General features: G+C 38.9%; 1 protein-coding gene across 2 annotated transcripts in view; it reads left to right on the forward strand.

Moving 5' to 3' along the window:
• The window catches only part of lhpp (phospholysine phosphohistidine inorganic pyrophosphate phosphatase), a 161,918-nt gene that overhangs the window by 25,870 nt on the left and 112,974 nt on the right, over positions 1-23,074 (forward strand). For both annotated transcript variants that reach the window (XM_078413593.1, XM_078413594.1), the window contains exons 2-3: positions 11,901-12,088; positions 14,304-14,457. In XM_078413593.1, the coding sequence (XP_078269719.1) occupies positions 11,901-12,088; positions 14,304-14,457 (342 nt within the window). The remainder of the gene's footprint in view (positions 1-11,900; positions 12,089-14,303; positions 14,458-23,074) is intronic.

Here is a 23,074-nt window from a genome sequence, read left to right on the forward strand (position 1 = left end):
AGTGCATGTACTATATAGTAACAATAAGTGGTATCACTGGTGGCATTCTTTCTCCTCCTTCTCTACCCCAATCCCAAAATAATGACACAGGGGGTTGAGCAGAGGACCATGGGGTTCTCTGGAAAAGCAGAAGAATTGTCATTTTATTTTTGCTTTTTGAGTTCAACAAAATGCATTAGATTAATTTAAGGCAATGGTCTACCTTTCATTTCATGTACAATATGTCAGGATTGAGCTCTGTAATTCTAGGTCAGGTCTAACTCAACCAGGTACAAAACTCCCTCTACTGTGCTCCAACAGCATGCCTCAGCACCCATCTCAAAAATACATACCTTTTGTGCCCATGACAAAACAAAATCTATCTATTCTGAGTCTGAATGAGATTTTTATCAAGGCAAACATTTGTGTGCTGTGCACTGGATGGAAACTGCCCACAACAAGTTTTAGAAGACTTTTGTGCGGACTTCCGGTAGGCAGCAGAGCATGGTGGCTGATTAGACAGAGAGCTCCGTACAGTCGGACAAATAAACCTCCCCTAAATTCAAAGTAAGCGAGTGTTTAAGTTTTAAATGAGTACAGTATGAGTGGGGGAGTCAAAACAAAGGGGGAGTCAACGACTTAAGCTGATATCTATAAATGTGAATGGTTTGGGTCATCCAATTAAGAGGGCCAAAGTCATGACTAAATTGAAAAAAGAGAAGATGCATATTACTTTTTTACAAGAAACCCATTTATCGCGACAAGAGCACGAGAAGCTGAAAAGATTTGGATATAAAACACACATTATAGCTCACATACTTGTAGTCATAAAAGAGGACTGGCAATCTTAATATCAAACTCAGTTAAATTAGAATTTTTGAAAGAAATAAAAGACAAAGAAGGGAGGTATATCATAGTAAAGGGCAAAGTTGATAATAATATCCTGACACTGGTGATATCTATGCCCCCCCCCCCCCCCCCCCCCCCCCGATAGTGATAAACATTTTTTCAAATCCCTATTTGATATTATTGCAATGGAAGCAGAAGGAATTTGTATATGTGGGGGGGATCTGAATGTTGTACTGAATCATAGCCTTGATACGACAAGCAAAAAGAAGAATAAGAACCAGTTAACAAAACTACTAAATACTACCTGTGAAGAAATTGGTTTTCTTGATGTCTGGAGGAATTTTCACCCTCTAGAAAGAGACTATACGCATTACTCAATACCGCACTCAGTTTACTCCAGAATAAACTATTTTTTAATGCAGAAAGAAGACTGCTATAGGGTAACGGATTGCAGAATTGGCATGGCAGATGTATCAGACCATAATGCCATGTACCTAACAATTCAAATAGACAGTAGAAGGAAAAACACAGAGTGGCGATTAAATGTTGGAATACTGAATGATAAAACAACTGTTAATGACATTAAATTGGAAATCAAATGATATCTAGAGGAGAATGACAATGGGGAGGTGGACCCATCCATACTATGGGACTCAATGAAGGCTGTAATACGAGGTAGGTTAATAGCTAGGGCATCACATATTAAAAAGGCCAGAATTAAAACATATAATAAGTTGATATTAGACCTGAAGGATTTAGAACAGAAGTATAAAAATAATAAGGACCAGAGAACTTATAAACAAATAGAAGATTTGAGGGGACAAATGGATGGAATATTGGGTCAAGAGGTGGAGAAAAAAGCAAGGTTTGTAAAACAGGCACACTATGAGCTAGGCCCTAAATCCACTAAATTACTTGCCCGGAGACTATGCAAACAACAGGCTGACAACACCATACACCAAATTAAGGACCCCTGTACACAGAAATTGAAGAGTGATCCAAAAGAAATAGAACATATCTTCCAGGAATATTATAAAAATTATATACACAAACCTCTACAGTAGATGGGGAATCAATGAGGACTTTTTTTAAGTACAATAGATCTGCCCTGTATTGGAGAGACACAAAATAAAACAATCACAGCAGAAATATCACTGGAGGAGATAGAGAAGACAATTGGTAGGATGAAAACAAACAAGGCCCCAGGCAGCAACAGTTTCCCTATAGAATGGTATAAAATATTTCAGAATGAGCTGAACCCACTTCTTCTGAGAACCTTTAACCGGATCATCAAAGATGGTAAGACACCCCCGTCATGGAAAGAGGCAATTATAACATTATTCCCCAAAGAGAACAAAGACAAGGAAAATTGTACCAACTACAGACCGATATCAATTCTAAATGTGGACTATAAAATATATTCTTCAATTATCTCTAAACGATTTGAAAAGTTCATGCCAGATTTAATTGATGAAGACCAGACTGGTTTTATTATAGGCAGATAAACACAGGACAGTATTAGAAGAACCCTACATATAATGCACAGGATTCAAAAGGAAAGTACACGCGCTGTCCTGATAAGCCTAGATGCAGAAAAGGCTTTCGATGGGTTAATTGGGAATTCTTATATCAAACACTAGAAAGATTAGGCTTTACCAAAGATTCAATTCAAGTTATTAAAATAATTTACCAGCAACCTACTGCAAGAGTAAAGGTGAATGGGTCCTTAACTGAGAGATTTGTGTTAGGAAGAGGAACAAGACAGGGATGTTATCTTAGCTCTACCCTGTTTGCTATATATATTGAACCATTGGTTCAAGCGATCCGTCAAGATAGGGAACTGAGGGGAGTAACTATAAGAGACAGAGAACATAAAATTGGCCTTTTTGCAGATGACGTAATGATGGGTGTATCTCACGGATGTAAACATCTCCTTTCCAAGGATGATGGGGATCATAGAGAAATTGAATTTCTATGCAGGATATAAATTGAATATTTCAAAAACTCAAATCCTCCTATTTAATTGTGCTCCTCTAGAAGAAATCAAGCAAAAGTATAATATTAAATGTGATTCAAAATCAATCAAATATCTAGGGGTATATATAACGAAAAATATATCAATGTTGTATGGGGCCAATTATAATCACATCAACCAAAACATAGGAAAGGATATAGAAAGATGGTCCACCTACCCAATAGATTTTAGTAGTAAGATAAATGTGGTGAAAATGAATATTTTGCCAAGGCTATTGTACTTGTTTTAATCAGTGCCAATAGAGGTACCACTAAAACAATTCACAGAATGGGATAAATTAATATCTAGATTTATTTGGGGAGGAAAGAAGGCCAGAGTTTGATACACTACACAGGACAAAGGTGGAATGGCACTTCCAAATTTTAGGATATATTTCTATGCAGTCCAACTTCGACCATTAATTAATTGGTGTGAGGATAGCTACATAGCTGGGTGGAAAGAGATTGAGACATATATCCCTGACTTCCACATCCAAACACTCTTGGGAGAAAAAGCGCTTCCTGGACATATCAGGAGTATAATCGATCCAATAACGATATTTACTTTAGAAACCTGGTTCACTCTTACCAGTCAACTTAATTTGAATAAAGGACAAAAAGTGTTAAGATGGATAGCTTTGGATAGTGAATTTAAACCGGGGATGTATGACTCAACATTTAAAGAGTAGGCTATGGGGAGAAGGCAGGAACGGGGTACTGATTGAGAATGATCAGCCATGATCACATTGAATGGCGGTGCTGGCTCGAAGGGCCGAATGGCCTACTCCTGCACCTATTGTCTATTGTCTAAAAAAGGAATGACTGCATTCTGTACTGTTACTGAAAATGGAGACCTAAAAAGTTTTCAAGATTTGAAGGACAGATTTGCATTTCGGAACCAAGACTCATTTAGATACCTCCAACTGAGAGAATATTACAACAAAAAAGTTAAAAGGGAGCCATCAGAAGAAAAGAATCCAGTGGTAGAAGTGATAGTCAATGCATATCATCAAAAAACATCAAGGATTATTTCTAAACTTTATCATAGTTTAATGGAATGTCAAGCTAAAACTACATTTTATGTAAAATTTAAGTGGGAAAAGGAATTGAGCATCACAATCTCAGAAGAAGAATGGCATCATATGTGTGTAACACTACAGACATCCACTAATTCACAAAAATGGAGAGAATTTAATTGGAAATTTTTGATTCGTTTCTTTATTACGCCTAACATAAAAAGCAAGCAAATTCTAAGGCAACAAACATGCTGGAGGCAATGTGGCCATACAGACGCAAACCATGCACATATCTTCTGGAGTTGCCCAAAAATAGAACCATTTTGGGACAGAGTGAATTCAGTATTAAAGGAGGTATTAGGATATATAGTCTCCAAGATGTGTTCCATTTTACACGTGGGTAATATAACTACAGTGGTGCTGAAGGAAGATTATTACTTGGTTAAAATCACACTTACAGCTGGCAGAAAGGCCATTACAAGAAACTGGCTTGTAGTGGACACACCCAGGCTTAGACAATGGTTAGACAAAGTACAGGAAATATTTGTGATGGAGAAAATAACATATTCTCTAAGAGTGAAAGAAGACGTGTTTAACAGAAAATGGGAAAATGGATTAGGTATAGAAATAAAGACATAAACACTATAATTTTATTGACAATAATGTAAGTTATTGGAAAATGTTTTAATAAGAAAATAGTTCTGTATACTATGTGTTTTATTTGTGTATGTATAAAAGCAATAAAGATTAAAGTGGAAAAAAAAGAAGACTTTTGTGCTCAGCAAGTTGAGGATATATCCATCCCAACAGTATGAATAGGATATGAAGCTGGGACCAAGAGCTGAATGACCAATATCTAAGCTGCTGTCTTACTTCTCTTGTACTTTATTGTTAAGACACAACCCAGCATTTCCAAATGGCCTGAAATGATTTGGGAAGATCAGAGCCTAGAAATTCTATCCTTGCCATAAAGTCCATTAATTCCCAACTTTTCTTCCAAGACTTCTGGTGCATATGATGAGCTCATACATGGCGGTGCTGAGCAATTATACAGAAACAGGCCTTCACATCGCCTAGTCTGCTGAGTCCAACATTGGGAACTTTTAGGTAGGTTTCACTTTAATTACGATAATCACCTCTCTCATTTGTGGTCCCTCAAGCCGCACAATTAGCCCCTACCCTTGCCTCCCAGTCCATCACAATGGCCAACTCATTATCACTACCCACGTGAATCCCCAGTCACCTCTGCTTTTGATTGCAATCTCATTTCGCATTAATATTTCACCCAGACCCACAAGGCTGTGTATATCAATCTCTCTCTGGGTCTCCCTTTCCCATGATTGTAACTTGCCCATTTATTCCACCTATTCTATTGTGAACAATAGATATAGGAGGCTTTGTCACGACCTGGTGCAAGTATAATCCACCCTTTGCTCATGGCAGCCATTTGCAGTCATGATTACTTGAGCCATTTGCAGTCATGATTACTTGAAGAAAATCTTTGGCCCCACCACATAGCACCTGCCTGTTATCCCAGGTTTCCTCCGAAAATGGTGTATTCTCTGAAATGCTTAAATAATTAGGCCATTGTGCAATACATGTTGTGAAAGTGCCAAGCACTTCACACCCAACCAGAATCTTTTGTTTTTAAATTACAATTTAATTCTATCAGTCTACTTGAGTGTTTTGAACTTTACTTACGAGATCTTAACGATTCATAGAGGAAGTTAAGAGATGATGTAAAAAATGTAAATGTAAAAAACCTTTATTGTCACTACACAAAGTACAGCGAAATTAAAGCAGTCTAGATGATGCAATCGCACATAGCAGACAGTTCAAAGGATAAACCTTTATCTAAAAAAAAAGATGAGCGCTATTCTAAAATATTTTGTGTTTCTTATACCGATCAACAGTAAAACCATATATTTTGTCTGGAATGTTGCCTCTCCATTCCCTCCACACATACTGCCTGACCTATTGAGTTCCTCCAGGATTCTGTGTGGCTCAGAGTGTTGCTTTTCAATCTGTTGTAGGTCGAAGGTTAAAAAAAATCTAATTTGTTGGCTGATCATTCCAGTTTGAACCTAACAATTTAGCAAGTAAGCAAGTTAAAGCTGCTTATTATTTTATGTTGTGTTTTAATGCTCTTTTCATGAAAACATCTATCACATTGCACTGTTCTCCAACTAATCTTTTAACTTTTTGCAACCTGTGGCAAAATGTTCCATGTGTGATTAAAACAGACATATATTCAGGAAATGGAGGGACATAGGCTATGTGCATGCAGATGTACAGTTTAAATTGACATAATGGGGCACAGGCATGTACTGTCCTGTTCTCTATTCTAAAAGAGTTCTTGCAGGACTGTTTAAACTTCCTCCAACTGTCAATTGACAATAGGTGCAGGAGGAGGCCATTCGGCCCTTCGAGCCAGCACCGCCATTCAATGTGATCATGGCTGATCATTCTCAATCAGTACCCCGTTCCTGCCTTCTCCCCGTACCCCCTGACTCCGCTATCCTAAAGAGCTCTATCTAGCTCTCTCTTGAATGCACTGTCCATTAATGCATGCAAGATTTTTTGCAGTTTCCTATGGTAATAATGGAAAACAAAACACTTCATTTTGCATTGAAACACTTGAGTAGGCAAAACATTTTACAATTTCAGACGTAAATTTTGCTTCAAAATGCAGCTTTTTAAAGACTACTAATTGTTAATAGAATACTTAAATATGAACATAACTGGGGAAGGAATGCCTGGTTTAGTAACAGGAAGCAATGATATTTTATATCTGTAATTATTATCTATTGTCTTGCAGATTTATTTGTAATTTATCATAGAAACTAAAAGTTGATGTAAATATCTATTTGCATCTTAATTAAATAAAGTTGAAATTGAAATGAGCCATAAATTCAAGCACTACAAGCAGCACACATTGACACACTGACAGGTGAACACCAGTAAAATGGGAAACACACATAATTCCATAAAGAAAGCAACTAAATGTTTAAAATGTAAGCATTATTTGTGACAAAGTAATCTATCAAACATCAATACAACACAGTAAAATGAATTGTGTTCTAATTTAATAGTGATGATGACCTTTATCAATCATTAATGAGGGTAAGGTGCTACATGGTCCCTGCAATCTGGGTTGATCCTGACCTCTGGTGCAGAGTTTGCTCACTCTCCTCATGACTGCTTGGGTTTCTCCTGGGTGTTCCAGTTTGCTCCCATATCCCAAGGTTAATTGGCTGATGTAAGTTGCCTCTGGTGTATGTAGGAGAGAATAGGTTACATGAAATGAGTGAGGGAATAGAAGTGATGGGAATGGTCTGAGAGCTGGCATAGACTATTGGGGTCAAATGCCCTCTGATGTTGTGCAGAAATGATTTATTTCAGAGCCTCGCGATCTGCAGTGCACAAACTTTGCATGCTTGTACTATTACCTTGGTATTTGTGGAAAATATTTATAACGTCAAGCCAAGGGAGAAGCTGATTGAATCCTGGACGCCATCAGAAATGCTCACTTTTCTTTTCATTTTCGCAATAGAGAGATAGAAACGTAAAAACGGAAAATAGGTGTAGGAGTAGGCCATTTGGCCCTTCGAGCCAGCACCGCCATTCAATAAGATCATGGCTGATCATCCAAAATCAGTACCCCGTTCCTGCTTTCTCCACATATTCCCTTGATTCAGTTAACCCTTAGAGCTAAATCTGTCTCTCTTGAAAACATCCAGTGAATTGGCTTCCACTGCCTTCTGTGGCAGAATTATACAGATTCACAACTCTCTGGGTGAAAATGTTTTTCCTCATCTCAATCCTAAATGGCCTACCCCTTATTTTTAAACTGTGACCACTGGTTCTGGACTCCCCCAACATCGGGAACATTTTTCCTGCATCTAGCCTGTCCAATCCCTTAAGAATTCTATATGCAATTTATATGCAAGAGATCTGCAGTATCTCTTTTTAATTTCTGCTGAATCAGAAATTTTGTTCTTTAATTGAATTTATTAAAATGGGGAAAATATTTTGTCTTAAACCTAGCAGATCATTCTGAATTTGATATAATTAGTTGCATTTAATCCCTTTTTGGATACAAACTTTACTGAAGTCAAAGTTGCAGCAGATGTCATATGTAGTTATCTGAAGAGAGCATGTGTTGTGCATTACCCTTACAAGGTCAAATGATAATTCATTATCACTGATTAGCCCCATGGCAGTCTCTCTACTTATTCAGTCAATTGCATCAGTAAATTATGAGAGGCTCTCCTGTGAAAAATGAAATTACTTTACAATTTAGAACAATGGAGATATATTGGTAATGTAAATGTGACTGGTAATTGTAGCAATACATTAATGGCCGTGAATGAACTAAAAAAGCTTTCTCTATGAAGGGCAATTACCTCTAACTGTAATTGATAATTCACACTAACCGTAATTAGTAAAGATAAATAGTGCTAAAGAAACTCGTCATCACTCTCATTAAGAAAGACTTGTCAAGTCATACCCTTTTTTCACTGCTCAGAATGCATTTTGATGTGCTTTCCAGTGCAAACATCGATAAAACTCAATGGCTTCATTATCTTTGGGAGGGGATGTTTCATTTTTGCTGCCAACGGTTTGCTTGTTATGAAATGTTTAATGCAATTGGTAATGTTTAACAAGAGTTCAGTCCATTAGATATCCCTTGGTAAACAAAGCTGTCTTTCTTTTCCATTTGGTCTTAAAGAGGACATTGAAAACATTATGAAGCATTTTATCACTCCCTAAAATGTATAAAAAATTGAGTTTTAGCTGTGAATTAGATTTGAAATTTGTATTTGTAGTGATTTTCTAGTTAAAAGCAGCAGTCTACTTGGAGTCACAGGGAATTGGAGTAAGTCAGCGGGTCAGGCAGTATTTCTGGAGAACACGGATAGGTCATTGGAGTTCCACAAGTCTCTTGTCAGCCATTCCGTTAGATATGCGGGTGTACTGTGATGTCAAATAAATGTTCACTTTGCTACATTTATGAAAGATTGCACTATCAGTGAGTAATAGGCAGGACAAAACCGAGCAAGTGACAGCAAGGGGCGATTTTGAATAGGCAGATGTTTGGACAGTGGCCAGAGATGAAAAGCCTAAAGGTGTGAGATAAGGATAGAAAAGTGCAAATTGTGAAGACAGAGGAATGGAATGTAGGTGAATCAATAAATGTGCCACTCTTTTCCAAATGCGTTTCTTTTCTGATATAAATGCTTTGAGGATCTGTCCAGCAATAATTTAATCGGAATAACGGTTCTAGAAATATGTAATGGGTTACAGGTTCCAAGTTTAACCTAAGCTGTTCATTGTCTTCATTAGGGTACATATCAGATATTCATTTGTCAGAAATAAAAGCAGAAAATGCTGGAAAGACCCAGTAGGTCAGGCAGCATCCATGGAAAGAGAAGCAGGGATAACATTTCAATTTGAAGTCCATTGTCATAAATGGAAAAGAGAGATAATAATGATAATTAACATTGTGAATACTTAAAGCAGTATGTTAGATTGCCATACTGTTCTCACCTTGACATGGTCTATCTGTCTCTTCCCTCCTCATTCTGGATTTCTGATTCCATATTGAGAATAGACGAGCCACTCACATCCATACAATAGGTCCTCGTAGCAACCTTCAATATACAGCCAATGATGTGTTGGATGTAGAGTCTGGTGGAGTGAAAGGTGAGAACCAGCGATTTCTATCCTTGTTCCATCTGGAGGGAGGGAGGATGCGAACAGAACAATGGTACACAGAGCAGACACAGGTGATGGATCTATCTATTACAACAGCGGGAAAACCACATTTACTAAAGAAAGAGGACATCATGTGTCCTATAATGGAAAGCTTGCTCTTGGGAGCAGATGTGGTGGAGATGGAGAAATTGAGAAAATAAGGACTGCATTCTCCCACTACCCCCATCTCTGTTATATTTGTTCCATTGATGAAATCTTCCACATGTGCTGCTTCCTAAATTGTAGCCTCATGTATACCACAAAGTACAGAGGCCTTGACACATTCATCTATTTCCTGCTGCTCTGTTCCCAGTCTCTCTCTTCCTGGACAGAACATAGACATTAGGCAGATTAACCTGCTGGGCATGTCCTCCAGCCATGCTGGAGTCATACAACAAGGAAAGGCCCTCAGCCCAACTTGCCCACGCCAACTGTGCTCCATCTACATTAGTTCCACCTGCATGCAATGCCTCGCACTTTTCTGTATTGAACTCTATTAACCATTCCTCAGCCCAACTGATGACGATCCATTTTTTAATAAACCTAGTTATCTTTGGTATCAAAGCTGGTTGCAACATATTACACAAGGGTGCACAATCACTTTCTTCCTTCATGAACTCAATTGAGCTGGTCTTATTTTGTCATAAATATTCCCTCTGTCTTATCCTGCCCTCCAACCACCTTATTTGCAAAGTTTCTTTGCACCTTCTATGCAAAAATATATATTTTCCAGTTCTAATGAAGGAATTTTATCCTGAAACTTTAACTCTGTTTCTCTTCCCACAGGTATGCTTGACCTGCTGAGTATTTCCAGCAGTTTTTTTTAAACTTTGGATTTCTAGCATCTGCAGTATTTATGATTTGTATCTATCAGAAGTTATGTTCTCATTTGTTTTCATTTACTAAATTCAAGACCCCCTTATTGCTCTCTTGGCATTATAAATGTAAATATTTCCAGTCAGCAATATTTGGAATAGTTATCACAGATTCCAAACTAGTAAGCAAAAAGCATTTGCTTATTTAACTCTTCAAATACTTTATTGAAAGGAAAATAAAGATTCAGATATATAAGGGGGTGAGGTGAAACATCAAATTTAATGACAGTATTTTACAGATTATTATTTCTAATACTTTGAAAATTTTATTTTGAAGAAATTAAAAGTCACATGCAAGTTAAACGCAAGAGGTTTTTTCAACAGTAAATGGCATATGTTTAAAGATCCACTTTCAGCTTAAAGCATGATGTTTCAATTTGTGCTGAAAAGAGTGCATGGACCTTGAACCATGTCAACTCTGTCTATGTTCAGATGTGCAAGTCGCTTACAATGTTACAGAGTAATGATAGTGAATAGTGACAGTTTTGCTAACATTAAATTTCCATCCATCATATTATTTTCGGACATTTGATTGCAATCTTTGAAGGCTGAGCTTGTTTTCGATCTTTGTTAGTGTAATTTTAGTTATTGAATGTACGTGTTGCTGAACTTTTGATTCGATTAAGCCTTATACTTTCATAATTAGGCATAGTTAGTTAGTTAGAGAGTCAGAACCTTTTTTCACAGAGTGGAAATGTCAAAGACCATAAGGTATAGCTTTAAGCTTGTGCAGGAAGGAACTGCAGATACTGGTTTAAACCGAAGATAGACACAAAAGGCTGGAGTAACTCAGCTGGTCAGGCAGCATCCCTGGAGAGAAGGAATGGGTGAGGTTTTGTGTCGAGACGTCTGAAGAAGGGTCTCGACCCGAAACATCACCCATTCCTTCTCTCCAGAGATGCTGCCTGTCCCGTTGAGTTACTCCAGCTTTTTGTGTCGATCTATAGCTTTCAGCTTAAGCTTCTTGAGGGGTAAAGAAGATGTGCATGGCAAATATTTTACACAGAGCATGGTGGGTGACTGGAATGTCATACCAGAGTGGTGGTGGAGCCAAGTTACAATAGTGGCATTTAAAAGGCTTTTGGATAAGCACATGAATGTGCAATGAATGGAGGAATTTGGATTATTTGAAAGCAAAGGAGATTAGTTTAGCTCATCATAATGTTCAGCACAGACATTGTGAGTGGAAGAGTCTGTTCCTGTACTGTTCTATGCTCTAAGGTTTGGAGATAATGTAATCACTTCATACATCTCCCATGATTAATGCTGGTATGTTATGCCCTTAGTACAAGGAACTCTCCCACGTCTTGCCTCTGGATGAAATGTATTCATTACTATTTATAAAGTTCTTGTAGATAGCAGCGTTCATTTAAAACATTACATTTTAAGTTTCCCTTTTTTTCTGCTGCAGACTCAAAGAAGCCAACCTAAAAGTGCGTTTCTGTACCAATGAAACACAAGCCACCCGGGAAAAGTTTGTAAAGAAATTGCAGAACCTGGGGTTTGATATCACGGTGGATGAAGTCTTTTCTCCTGCCCCTGCTGTTTGTCAAGTTCTGAAGGAACGTGGACTTAGACCTCATCTTCTGGTACATGATGGTTGGTATTCAAATCTTTTTATCATTATCACTGCTGAATTTATTAGTATTCAGTATAGTCTTCATAAAATAAATAAAACTTCTTCATGGCAAACACACCATTGCTTTGCAGTTATTAAATTTCTAGATTTTTTTTGTGGAGTAAATTACAATTTAACTATGTGTTGCAAAGCCTATTTCTATTTTTCAGAACATGACTCATATATTTGTTTAGTCTTTATTTATTGAAAAAAGTTAATTATATGATGCAAGGGTGCAGCACATTTTAAAGCGTATTTACTGTTAACAGTTTTCTCTTTAGTTAAATTGGCATCATGAGCCATATAATGTGAAGGGTGAAATAGGAATATGGCCTCATGTTTGGTCAGTGGGTAAAAGGTTGTGAAAGCTAGATCGTTATAAAATACTCTCTGGTATATCACATAATTATAACGTATATTTGAACATTTTCTCTCAGATTTAACCTTAAGGAGTCCACCCTCAAAGTAGATTTATGAGGATGTAACTGGGACTGGAGGGTCTGAGTTATAAGGAGAGGATGGATAGGTTGGGACTGTTTTCCCTGGAGTGCTAATGCTGAGGAGTGGCTTTATAAAGGCATAGATATGGAGAAGGACACAATCTTTTCCCAAGGGAAGAAGAGTCTGATAGCATGGTGCATAGCTTTTAATGTGAGAGGGGAACATTTTAAAGGGGACTTGAGGTACCAACTTTTTAATATGGAGGTAGGTTTATGGAACAAGCTGCCAGAGGAATTTGGTGGATGCAGTTACAATAATGACATATAAAACCCAGTTGGACGGGTACAAGGAGAGGAAAGGTTTGGATGGATATGAGCCATTGCGGGAAAGTGACACAAGCTGGGTTAGGCAACCTGGTCAGCATGGATGAGTTGGGCTGAAGGGCCTGGTTCTGTGCTGCATAACTCCATGATTCTATTTTATTATTTTACTCCATGACTCATTGAGAAGTAAAATACGGAATATAGGATCAAAAAAGCATATTTTTATCCAAATACCCAAAATGTTGCTCTGTGCTCATATAACCCATTACCATTCATTAGGCTTTTAAAATTGTTCACATTATAGAAGGGATTTGAACTACGAGAGAATATTGTTCAGCTGTCCCTGGGTTACCCAAGGAATTTTCTGTTCCATCAAACTGTCTGTAAGCCGATTTTTCTCTGCTGGTCAGAAACATCTGTTTTCTGCAGTAACTCCTTTTGTGCCACTCTACTTACACTTGCAATAATTCTTTCATTTCATTGAATATTCACCCTAACTAACCATAATGAAACTAATGCAATACATGATGCACCTCCTTTGGTGACATTCAGAGTAAACATTTGTGAACAACTTTGAGCTGCGACACAATTTTGTTTGATTGCTTATTCGAACGATGAGGCACTTTGATTTTTTTTGTTACACAGAAATCCTCTCTTCTGGTGAAATGTTGACATCCTTTTCCATAGATGCTGCCTGACCTGTTTTTCAGTTTTTATTTGGAAATTTTCAGCCTCTATAGTTTTTTTTGTTATTTTCAAGCCTGTTTATTGAATGTTACTGATTGCACTGAAAATAAATTTATGTTGTGTTACTTTTTCTAACCATTGGACTATTTAGGGTGCCCTTGCTTTTAAAAATTGCTAATCTGAGCTTTGGATGAACCAGCGAAAGGTCATGAAATGAACTGCATTTCAGTTCTCTACATTGCTAGATTATTGAGAGAAACTAAACTTTCAAGATGTTGGATTTCTTGATTTTGCAGATATCTTTATCAACCAAAATGTGCACATTTTGCCCTTCCGTTGTGAAATAGCATGTGTTCCTTTTAAAAACATTGAGAGATTTTGCAGTTTCTCTTTTTTTGGATAAATGTGTTATCCCTCTATCTGTGCCAAATGCATTGTAGCCAACATTACTGTTTTTTCCCCATCGCTAGAAATATAACTAGATGGATATGTGTAAGGATGTTGTAAAAGCAAGAGAGTAGTTAATGTGTCATTAACTCATGAATACAATTGAACTATTAAGATATTTGAAATGACAAAACTCTCAACACAGCACTTAATTTGTGTCCATCAAAACTTTGATTTGTTCATGGCTTGATTGTACTAATTTATTGGGAAAATTCAAATCGATAGCACGCAAAACAAAGTTTTCTCGATACATGTGATGATAATAAACCAATGTGAATATCCTTCAATTTACTTATAGGTCTTCAACCAGAGTTTAACCAGATTGACCAGTCAAATCCCAACTGTGTGGTGGTTGGAGATGCTGCAGAGTATTTTACTTACAAGAACATGAATGAGGCTTTTCAGATTCTAATGGGGCTAGAAAAACCTATCCTGATTTCTCTTGGCAGAGGGTAAGAGTTTCCTTGTTGAATTTGAATGGCTTAACATTTGCAAGTGTTCTTGCCTTATGCATAATTCAATTTTAAATTGTGTGGATGGGGGAAAATCAGATCCCCCCTCATGAGATCACTCCAGAGAAATGACTAAACAACAAGATTTCTCAGGTTTGGCTGACCCATCATACAACAAACAAGATTGTAAAGTTGTAATGTTCCCCAACATGTTACTTGGTATGTTTTGTATTTTACCAGTTATTTTGCTTTAAATCCTCTTTGGTCTTTTTTCCTTCTTGGGTTGTGGTCAGTGTGGTCAGTGTTACAGAAATTAACATCCTGGTGTTTTTTAAATACTGGGTGTTTAAGCAATGTTTAGTTGTAGACTGGGGAGCCAAAACCAAATACTATTTTAACTCCACTGACACTTGGAACTTATGGAGGGAGAGGAAGCTGTGGAATGAAGATGGGTGTTGTTGGATAATAGTGATAGATGGTCAGGAAGGGGAGGGGAGAAATAACCCAATGTATCTAGAGAACATCCCTCACAAGGAAGAAACTGAACAGAGAGTGAATTGTTGATGAAATACTTCAAATTGTCCACCTACAAACATAATAGCTTTAACAGCATTGAGATTTGGTGGTTTTGGACTCAACAGTTTGGAGTTGGAAGATATCAGAGAAGGAAGAGGCACTTGTCAACTCATCATGACCAACAAACTGAACTCTTTGTATTTTTCAGGAGATTAACCGTGTTTATCCATGGGGAAGATCTTAAACGCATATCAGATAAGTGATCTTATCACTTGAACAGGAAACTCACCTTTGTCATGTCTGACAGAGAAACTTTAGAACTTAAATTCATGTCACTCAGCAACCAGAGCAGGGAACGGCTCAAACAGAAATATATACATTTTATTTTTTATTTTATTTCTCAGTCACAAAACTGTGTGCAAATTTTTACTTTTTGCTTTAGATGGTCCATTGCTGACTCATGTTTTTTATATCATATCATATCATATATACACAGCCGGAAACAGGCCTTTTCGGCCCTCCAAGTCCGTGCCGCTCAGTGATCCCCGTACATTAACACTATCCTACACCCACTAGGGACAATTTTTACATTTACCCAGCCAATTAACCTACATACCTGTACATCTTTGGAGTGTGGGAGGAAACCGAAGATTCTCGGAGAAAACCCACGCAGGTCACGGGGAGAACGTACAAACTCCTTACAGTGCAGCACCCGTAGTCAGGATCGAACCTGAGTAAACTCAGTTTTTACATTTATTCTAAGTACTGAGACTCTGGTTCTATTCCTTCCCATTCCACATTCTGTGCAGACTTCATTACCCCTCCTGGGGAAGAATAATGCCGTTGGCCAAACCTGTACCAGGTGTTCAGGAAGCACCTCTCTGAATTATCTTTGAGCTTTCTAAAAGGGCAATTTTTCAAGCTCCTTGACTTTGTCAGAGTTTGTAAAACCAAGCTGGCAAATGGAAACTCACGCAAGGGCAATGCTTAAGGCTGTGGAGATCACTGTAACCTTTAATTCCATGTGTTGTATGTGACAGCTGATGGGATGATTACGTGTTGTATGTGACTATGACCCCATCACCAATTGCATACAACACGTAAGCCTCCGACATTTTCGTCACCTTCAATGGGATCCCATCACTAGTCATATCTTCCCATCTCCATCCCTTTTCGCTTTCCGCAGAGACTGTTCCCTTGTCAATTCCTTGGTTAACTCATCTTTTCCAACCCAAACCACCCCCTCCCCAGGTACCTTCCCCTGCAACTGCAGGAGATGCAACACCTGCCCCTATACCTCCTCCCTCGACTCTGTCCAGGGAACTGTTAGGTTAGGCAGAGATTCACACACCTCCTCCATCCTCATCTACTCTATCCATTGTTCAAGGTTTGGACTCGTACTTCAGCAAGACCAAACATAGATTGGGCAATTGTTTCGCTGAACACCTTCGCCCAGTTCGCCTGGACCTATCTAATCTCCCGGTTGCCAAACACTTTAATTCCCCTTACCATTCCCACACTGACCTTTCTGTCCTAGGCCTGCTCCATTGTCAGAGTGAGGCCAAACGCAAATTGGAGGAACAGCATCTCATATTTTGCTTGGACAGTTTACAGCCCAGTGGTGTGAATATTGACTTCTCTAACTTCGTAACCCTTGCGTCCGCTCTCTCTCCATACCTCTCCCACCCAAGTTGTACCAGCTTCAAAGTCGTCTTGTTGAATATTATTGCACTCGTTTTCACCGAGCACACAGCTAACAATGGCCTGTTTCCTTTATCATTGTTACCTATTTGCATATTTGTCAGTAATTTGTTCTATACCTCATATCACCGTCCATATCTCTTGTTTCCCTTTCCCTTGACTCTCATTCTGACAAAGGGTCTTGACCCAAAACATCACCTATTCCTTTTCTCCAGAGATGCTGTCTGACCTGCTGAGTTACTCCAGCTTTTTGTGTCTGTCTTCGGTTTAAACCAGCATCTGCAGTTCCTTCCTCCACTTGCTCTGCATATTCCTCTTTAGCTATCTGGACAGCTTTCTGAACCTACCTTGATTGCATTCCAAAATGGCCAGTTTAATTGGGGATCACATCCAACAGAAGTAGGCAAAGTGACAGTATTTTATAGCAACTTTTCATTTCATCTGACTGATTCAATGGTACTTTGCTGTCTGTCACATGTACCCAGGTAATGTAAAATTCCTTTTTTGCATACAGTTAATTAAAAATCATGCTATACATTGGCACAATCATACTTAAGTACAAGAGTGCAGGAATAGTAGATTTTGCCGAGACAAGACACACCACATATCTGGTGCCATTTTGTATGAATCAAATCCATTGTTTTAAGGTGAAAGGGCCAAAATTTAAAAGAGACTAGACCAAGTGGACCCGTTGGGCCCAAACCTCTCCTGTATTGGTGCAGCACCCTCTCCTTCCCCACTCCCCTCTCCCCCCTCCTCTCTCCCCCTTCCCTCTCCCCTCTCCCCTCTCCCCTCTCCCCCCTCCCCTCCCCTCTCCTCCCTCCCTCCCTCCCTCCCTCCCTCCCTCCCTCCCTCCCTCCCTCCCTCCCTCCCTCCCTCCCTCCCTCCCTCCCTCCCTCCTCTTCCCCCTCCCTGTCCCTGTCCCTCCCACCACCCCTCCCTCCCTCCACCCTCCCCCCTCCCTTCCATTCACCCCTTCTCCTCCCCCCTCCCTCCATCCTCCCCCCACTCCATCCCCTCAATCCCCCTTATCCTCCCTCCTCCCCCCTCCCTCCCTGGGAGATAGATTTAGATGTCAAAATGTGAATAACTTTAAAAATATAACACCAATTTCAATAATACTACTTTCATTACCATTAAAGCGATGATGGTGAGTAAGGTGGGGCTAAAATTGTCATGCTATCATGTACCGTTTTGGCTGTAGTTTGATCACAAACAAACAAACAAACGAGAGTTTTAGTATATAGATGTTTGGGGCAAGTTTCTACACGGAGTGGTGGGTGCCTGGAACACGCTACTAGAGATGATGATAAAGGCAGTATAAGAGGCTTTTGAATCAGCGCATGTATAGGGAATGGATGGATATGGATCACGATTAAGCAGAGATTAGTTTACATGGGTTTATTCACAAAATGCTGGAGTAACTCAGCAGGTCAGGCAGCATCTCGGGAGAGAAGGAATGGGTGACGTTTCGGGTCGAGACCCTTCTTCAGACTGAAGACTAGTTTACATGGGATCGTGTTCAGTATGGACATTATGGGCTGAAGTGCCTGTTCCTGTGTTGTACTGTTCTATGTTCTATGTAATGCTAACCATGCCATATACAGCAACACTAGTTTCTACTGTTTCCAAAAGTCAACAAAAACAAATTTAGGAAGTAGAAAAGAATGCTGCATAATGCTGTCAGCACTATCAATTAGGAATGGATTTCTAAGCACAAAAGTTCATCCTCTTTTGTTTTAAACCATTTGATACTCTTGCCTAACTAAAATCTGTCCATCTCAATCTTGACAATTTCAGTGCCTGCAATGTCCTTGCAAGACTCCCTTTGCCATTACTGGTGAAAGTGTTTAATAATTTCATCCCCAAATGACCCACCGTAATCTTTAAAAGTAAAGTCCATTGAACGTGATCGTCACCCATCAGAGAACGTTATTTCGCTATATCAATTCTATCCAATGACTTAGATCTAACAAAAGTAAAGTTAATTCATTACTTGGACAAATAAATGCCAGGAGGCAGCAGCCAAATTCTTGTGTTATTATCTCTACTATCTGTTTGCCCTGCAGTGCAATTCGGATAACGATATTGATGCTAGGAGCCTACCAGTAGGGTGGTAAACAGAGGAGGATTTCGAGCAGGACCTATACTGCCAAAGCAATGACGGCATTGCGGAACTCTGATTGGCAACATGCTGCCAGACCCTCACAAACTCTGCCTGGTGCCTTTTCTGGCTCTACATGGCAATAAGAAATCTGTAGCGACTTATGTCGATAGAAACAGTTACAAATCATAGGCATTTATTGGCTTGAGGAAATGGCCAGCAAAAAAAATTCAAAGTGCTGGAGTAACTGTGGGTCAAGCAGCATCTTTGGAAAACATGGGGGGGTGATGTTTTGGGTCAGGACCCTACCTCAGACTAATTGTAGTAGTTTGGGAGGATGCTGTAAATGAGTTGGGGGTGGGACAAAGCCTGGCAAGGGATAGGTGGATACAGGTGAGGGAAGTTTTGTTTGGTAGATGGGTCCACAGATGGAGAAGACAAAAGGTTGTAAGATAAGGTAAGGAGAAAGGAGTGAAATGTGAAGCCAGAGAAGGGATATAGGTGGAAGGGAATGGGAAAAGGCACTTTCCTATCACTTGCAAGGGTTTGTCCTGCCCCCACTTCTTTTTCAGCTTTCACCCTCCCCACTATAATTAGTCTGAAGGGGCCCGAACATAAATGTCATGTCTTCCAAAGAGGCTGCCAGACCTGTTGAGATACTCCTGCAGGTAGACACAAAATGCTGGAGTAACTCAGCGGGACAGGCAGTATCTCTTGAGAGAAGGAAAGGGTGACGCTTCTGGTCAAGACCCTTCTTCAGACTGATGTCAGGGGAGTGGGCGGGACAGAGATAGAATGTAGTCGGAGACAGTAAGACTAGTGGGAGAACTTGGAAGGGGGAGGGGATGGAGAGGGCGGGAAAGCAAGGGCTATTTGAAGTTAGAGAAGTCAATGTTCATACCGCTGGGGTGTAAGCTACCCAAGCAAAACATAAGGTGCTGTTCCTCCAATTTGCTCTGGGCCTCACTCACTCTGACAATGGAGGAGGCTCATGACAGGAAGGTCAGATTGGGAATGGGAGGGGGAGTTAAAGTGCTGAGCAACCGGGCGATCTGGCAGGTTAAGGTGGACTGAGTGGATGTGTTCAGCGAAACGATCGCCAAGCCTGTGCTTAGTCTCGCCAATGTACAGAAGTTGACACCTGGAACAGCGGATACAGTAGATGAGGTTAGAGGAGGTACGTGATCCTCTGCCTCACCTGAAAAGACTGTCGGGGTCCTTGGATGGAGTCGAGGGGGGAGGTAAAGGGACAGGTGTTGCATCTCCTGCAGTTGCAGGAGAGAGTACCTGGGGAGGGGGTGTTTTGGGTGGGAAGGGACAAGTTCACCAGGGAGTTGCGGAGGGAACGGTCTCTGCGGAATGCAGAAAGGGGTGGAGATGGGAAGATGTGGCCAGTAGTGGGATCCCGTTGGAGGTGGCGAAAGTGTTGTAGGATTATATGCTGTATGCGACGGCTGATGGGGTGGAAGGTGAGAACAAGGGGGACTCTGTCCTTGTTGCGAATGGGGGGAGGGGGAGCAAGAGTGGAGCTGCGGGATATTGAGGAGACCCTTATGAGAGCCTCATTCATAATGGAAGAGTGGAACCCCCGTTTCCTAAAGAATGAGGACATGAAAACCTCATCCTGGGCGCAGATCCATAGGCATAGACAGAGGAATTGGGAGTAGGGAATTGGGAATTGAAATACTCCTGCACTTTGTTTTCTTTTGTAAACCAGCACCTGCAGTTCATTAAGTCTGGTTCAAATGGGCGTCTATGTTTTTCATACGTAATGAGATAAAATGTTGTTATTTTTTATATTCTGTGTTTTAGGCCTTGTGTCCATGATTCAGTCTTTCTGTTTTCTAGATTAGAATTATCATTCTTTTGTTTCCATATCACAATGATGACGTTAAGTTTACACAATAGATTCTAAGCTCCCAATCCACCCCATTTTTTTAAAGAAAAAAAAAATTGGTCAAAAGTGCCAACATATAAAGGAGATTGCTATGAAGGAAATAATTTTTTGACATTTTCTCAATTGAGAAATAAATATCAAATTCCAGGGAATAGTATTTTTTTCTATTATCAACTACAATCTTTTTTAGGTAATTCAATGTCTCTATTTCAAATTAAAGGAATTGAATCCTTGATTCAGGGCAAGGGAACTAAAAAATTCATATCTTCAATGTATAAATTATTACAAAAATCTAGTCCAAAGATAGAAATTCAAAAATCAAGACAAAGATGGGAAACAGATCTGAATATTAGCATTGATGAACCAAGTTGGGAAAGATTGTGTTTAGACAGTATGAAAAATACTATTAATGTGAGATATAGTTTGGTACAATATAATTTTTTACATCAATTATATTTAACTCCGAAAAAATTAAACAATTTAATACCAAACTTATCTGAAATTTGTTTTAGATGCAACCAAGATGTGGGTACTTTTTTACACTCCACATGGGCATGTCCGAAGGTAACTCCTTTTTGGAAAGACCTAAAAAAATTTTTGGAACAATTGATGAATAAGATTGATGAATCCATTGGATTCAAGGTTGTTTTTATTGGGAGATACTAAAGGAATATTACCAAGGTTAATTTTAGATAAATATCAGGAAAGATTTCTCAAAATAGCAATAGCAATAGCAATAGCAAAAAAATGTGTAGCGGTCACTTGGAAAGATCACAATGAAATAAGAATTGAAAGATGGTATGCAGAAATGCGTAGTTATATCCCATTAGAAAAAGCTACTTATAATCTGAGAAATAGATATGATTTATCTTTGAAAGTTTGGAGCCCATTCATTTTAAAACTAGGACTAAGAATTGGAAATATTTAATTTCAGGATTGTTTTGATACCCTTAATAAGAATTTAATAAGAAATTAGCCGGAAGTGTTTCCTTCTTGACTCCAGGTTTCCTTCTTTCTTTCTTTCTTTCTCTCTTTCTCTCTTTTTCTTTCTCTCTTTTTCTTTCTCTCTTTTTCTTTCTCTCTTTTTCTTTCTCTCTTTTTCTTTCTCTCTTTTTCTTTCTCTCTTTTTCTTTCTCTCTTTTTCTTTCTCTCTTTTTCTTTCTCTCTTTTTCTTTCTCTCTTTTTCTTTCTCTCTTTTTCTTTCTCTCTTTTTCTTTCTCTCTTTTTCTTTCTCTCTTTTTCTTTCTCTCTTTTTCTTTCTCTCTTTTTCTTTCTCTTTTTCTTTCTCTCTTTCTCTCTCTCTCTCTCTCTCTCTCTCTCTCTCTCTCTCTCTCTCTCTCTCTCTCTCTCTCTCTCTCTCTCTCTCTCTTTCTCTTTCTCTCTCTTTCTCTCTCTTTCTCTCTCTTTCTCTCTCTCTCTCTCTCTCTCTCTCTCTCTCTCTCTCTCTCTCTCTCTCTCTCTCTCTCTGTGGAGGGGGATTGTGGGTGGGGAGATAATACAGAACAATACATGTATAATCGAATTTATAATGTAGGTATCATTGTATAATGTAGGTATCATTGGGTACTATGATTTGTAACATGTATGTGTTTTGTTAACATTTAAATAAAATAAAAATAAACATTTTTTTTAAAAGTGCCAAGTGGCAAGTTAAAAGAGCACCAATTAGTAACCTGGAAATCTCTTTCGTCCATTCATATTTGAATTGTCAAATAAATAAGCAAAATCCTGGGGGGATAATAAACAGACAGGAGTGAGCAATGACAGAAATACACAGCTGACTCAATGTAGAAATTGATGATAAAGTATTATTTATAATTCCATTCTCATATTCAGGAACATAATTGCTATGTTTAAAAAATAATCAAAGGAGAAGTAATGTGTGCACATGTGAATGTGATATAAATGTAAATTCTTAAGAATACAGCAGGACTCCGGACTATATTCAAAACAGTCAAGATGCATCTGTACTCTCGCCAGAGAATGGGAAGTTAAAAAGTTATGCCAGTGTGACAAAATTACTCAGGGAGACTAGAGTAAACATATTGATTTACATTCAGCATCTATTTTTGGTGGGAAATGGACCTGACAGTGTAATGTCTCTGGTCATGCCGGTGTTAGCTTACGCTGGGCTGTGGAAGGTTAATGGCTGCTCAAGCAGAGGTCAAGTGGTCATTTGAAAAAGAGGCTTTGGTGTATAATTGAAAATGGCAGCAAGCTAAACTATAAAACCATGTCTGACCATGTTGCGCATTTCTCATCTGCTGTCGGAGACCTTAATGCAGTCCATCTGGCATAGAGCAGAAATAGTTTAGAAGAAATTATTTGCTCAATAATTCTGTCACTCAGCTGCCATTATCTGCTTGAGTGAAGGTGAATTACATTTAAGAGAGAGGACA

The sequence above is a fragment of the Rhinoraja longicauda genome, chromosome 16 (genome assembly GCF_053455715.1).
Source record: "Rhinoraja longicauda isolate Sanriku21f chromosome 16, sRhiLon1.1, whole genome shotgun sequence".
NCBI lineage: Eukaryota > Metazoa > Chordata > Chondrichthyes > Rajiformes > Arhynchobatidae > Rhinoraja > Rhinoraja longicauda.